Genomic DNA, 2,586 nt, shown 5'->3' with positions numbered 1-2,586 from the left:
ATGACGAGAGCATCCTCCCTCCTTAGAGTTGTATGTTACTCCTATTCCATGGTATGGGATGTGTTGCATGCTTTGACGAGATGAAGCTATATTTGGTGCAATACTCTCTTTACATATTGCATTAAAAAAATTACAAAGCCCAAATTGAATTTATCCATGCCCCTTTCATCGGTTGTAATGGAGCTGGAAGATTTAAACCTAGGACACATGCCAATGCCAAAATTTGGCTCGCCTCCTCCAACCTGCGACGTGAAAGAGGGAGCTTCTAAGCTATTAACATCTTGATAATGTGTGCATGGGAAGACAATTCTACAAAATTAAAGTTTGGTTTGTAGGAAATGAGGGTGTGATATTGTCTAGTCGTCTTCTAAAATACAAACAATCTCTGCCAAGAAGTGAGCATAGGACATAGAAGGTGCCTAGGTGTAAAGCAAAGAAAGTATTGCTTGCAACTTGGAGGCGTTCTTGCGAATACAAGATATTTTCTTTCCCAATGTGTTTGTTTCCTCCAACTTAGTGTTAAGGAACAATGTGTCTCAGCTTGATATCGTGCTGTTTTCAATTTCAAAAATACCGGTTGAGGGCAAGGGGAAAGTGAGAAATTCCGCTCCAAAATAAAGAAAAATAATGATTTTTCCCAAGCGCTGCTCCAACTTGTCTAGTTCGGAAGAGATGGCATGACACGTGGCTTTGTAAAACAAGCACAGCTTGTAAAATATCTCAATTAAAAATGAAATTATCTCAAGGAAAAGAAAACCCAATTAGGTCTAGACTAAGCGAAAAGCCGACGCCCCAAGAAAGCGGGTCACCAAAAGCACAAATGCGAGTTTCCAGAAATTACGACCTACGCGAGGCTATAAAAGAGGCATTTTGTGAGGGGAGGAGCTCAGGAAATGAAGGCGCAAATGGCGAGCTTATACCCTAGCCTGTACGTGCTCCGCGCCGAGATGCTAGACATGAAATCCAGGCTGCAAGAGCTACGGGCTTTCGGGGCAGAAGGGGGGGAAGAAGATGAGGCCACGCTGATGGAGCGCCCGTTGGAGGAGATGATGGCAGTGGTGGTGGATCGAACCCAGGACCAGCATGTTCTTCCTCTGCTGCAGGAGACCCAGCTTGGCAAGCTGGTGAAAGGTCTACGCAAGAACCCTGCTTCCCGCGTGGCTGCCCTTGCCCAGAGCATCGTGGAAGCTTGGAAGGACTCCCTCGTTCGTGATCAGAACAACAACGACGTCGACAAGAGGCAGGCGCAGAAGCGTGATCAGAAGATCATGGAAAGCGAAGAGCAGGCGACCATGCAGACTAGGGCAGATACGCCACCCAAAGCAGCTACATATAAGAATAGCATCGGTGCGGCCAAGGCCATGGGCAGCGCGATGCTATCATGCTCTGTACTGACATACGAAGAGAAGCTTGAGGCCTCCAAGCGTAAACTCCATACCGCCTACGAGCGGGAGCAAGCAGCTAAACGTCAGCATACCATCCGAGTGCTGGATCCCTCTCAGGTGCCGTCCATGGCCGGCAACTCTGGCCGTGCTCGTATAATTAGGTCTAGCAAGGAAGCTTTTTCTCACCGTGTCCCCGTCGCCATGCGCTTGAGCAGCATGGAACACATATGCCCAGAAGGGCAATCGTCTTGTAGCTTTGGATCATCTACGTCGTCCACATGTTGTGCCTATTGCGGACCGGAGCATTTTACTGATAGAAGCCATCAAGAAACTATAGCTAAGATTGACCCTGATTACATCTCTTAGGAGATTAACTTTGTGCTCTCTAAGGAGTCCCCGACAATATATAGAGCCCTAGCAAGCCAGATAATATATGACCTCTAAATACAAAAGAAAATATTTTCCCTTCATGTTGTGTGACATCAAATAGCATAATGGTTCCCATTTGTTGTCATGGCATGACAAAAAGCTTGTGTAGGCATGCAAGACCATTGACATATGACAATATAGCTTTACCAAGTTGGAGATATGACAAAAAGCTTGTGTAGGCATGCAAGACCATTGACATATGACAATATAGCTTTACCAAGTTAGAGATATCACCTCTAAACAGTACATAAAAATTTATTTTTCCCTGATTCTTAAGGTTTCTATTGTCATGGAGTACAATCCATGATTTTTCCAATCCATATGTGCTTGATATCCCCTTTGGCAAACTAGAGATATCACCTCTAAACAGACAATTTTTTTATTTTTTTTCGTAATGTAGTGTGACATCCGACAATTTCTCGATGACCTTGCTAATCATGTTTGCATGAGCACTTGAATCAACCCAGGTGTAGATTTCCAAAAGGATATCCTCCATAGACCTACAAGTAAGGTCTCATGTTCTATTTGTTTAGATCATTGCATTTTGTTATTTGTTTGACATTTTTTGGTTGAATCATGAAGCCGCGAAGTTTTTTTTGCTACTTGTTCTTCTAGTTGAACCTCCTTGATAATGCATTACACTATAAGAGGTACTTGACATTAGCGACACTCGTAGTGCGATGCTCAAAAGTGAAAATCCACGACGTCGTTATGAGCGTCACTATGGACGTTGTTTCTTTTTTTTGTATAGCGACGTCCATAGCGACAGCGA

At 44.0% G+C, this 2,586-nt stretch overlaps 1 protein-coding gene across 1 annotated transcript; it reads left to right on the top strand.

Annotated features, from left to right (window-relative positions):
* The first annotated feature begins 893 nt into the window (after positions 1-893).
* LOC147441302 (uncharacterized) lies at positions 894-2,221 on the top strand. The gene has a single exon (XM_086483695.1). The coding sequence runs from the start codon at positions 894-896 to the stop codon at positions 1,749-1,751; it is 858 nt and encodes a 285-aa protein (XP_086339821.1). The 3' UTR covers positions 1,752-2,221.
* The last annotated feature ends 365 nt before the right edge of the window (positions 2,222-2,586 follow it).

The sequence above is a fragment of the Adiantum capillus-veneris genome, chromosome 15 (assembly GCF_014529385.1).
Source record: "Adiantum capillus-veneris isolate H3 chromosome 15, ASM1452938v2, whole genome shotgun sequence".
NCBI classification, from domain to species: Eukaryota; Viridiplantae; Streptophyta; class Polypodiopsida; order Polypodiales; family Pteridaceae; genus Adiantum; species Adiantum capillus-veneris.
Note: the sequence above shows the minus strand (reverse complement) of the source record. Positions and strands in the feature narration are given on the sequence as shown.

Excerpts from the sequence above, each read along its gene's own strand:
- LOC147441302 (XM_086483695.1), top strand. The coding sequence starts at position 894 with ATGAAGGCGCAAATGGCGAGCTTATACCCTAGCCTGTACGTGCTCCGC.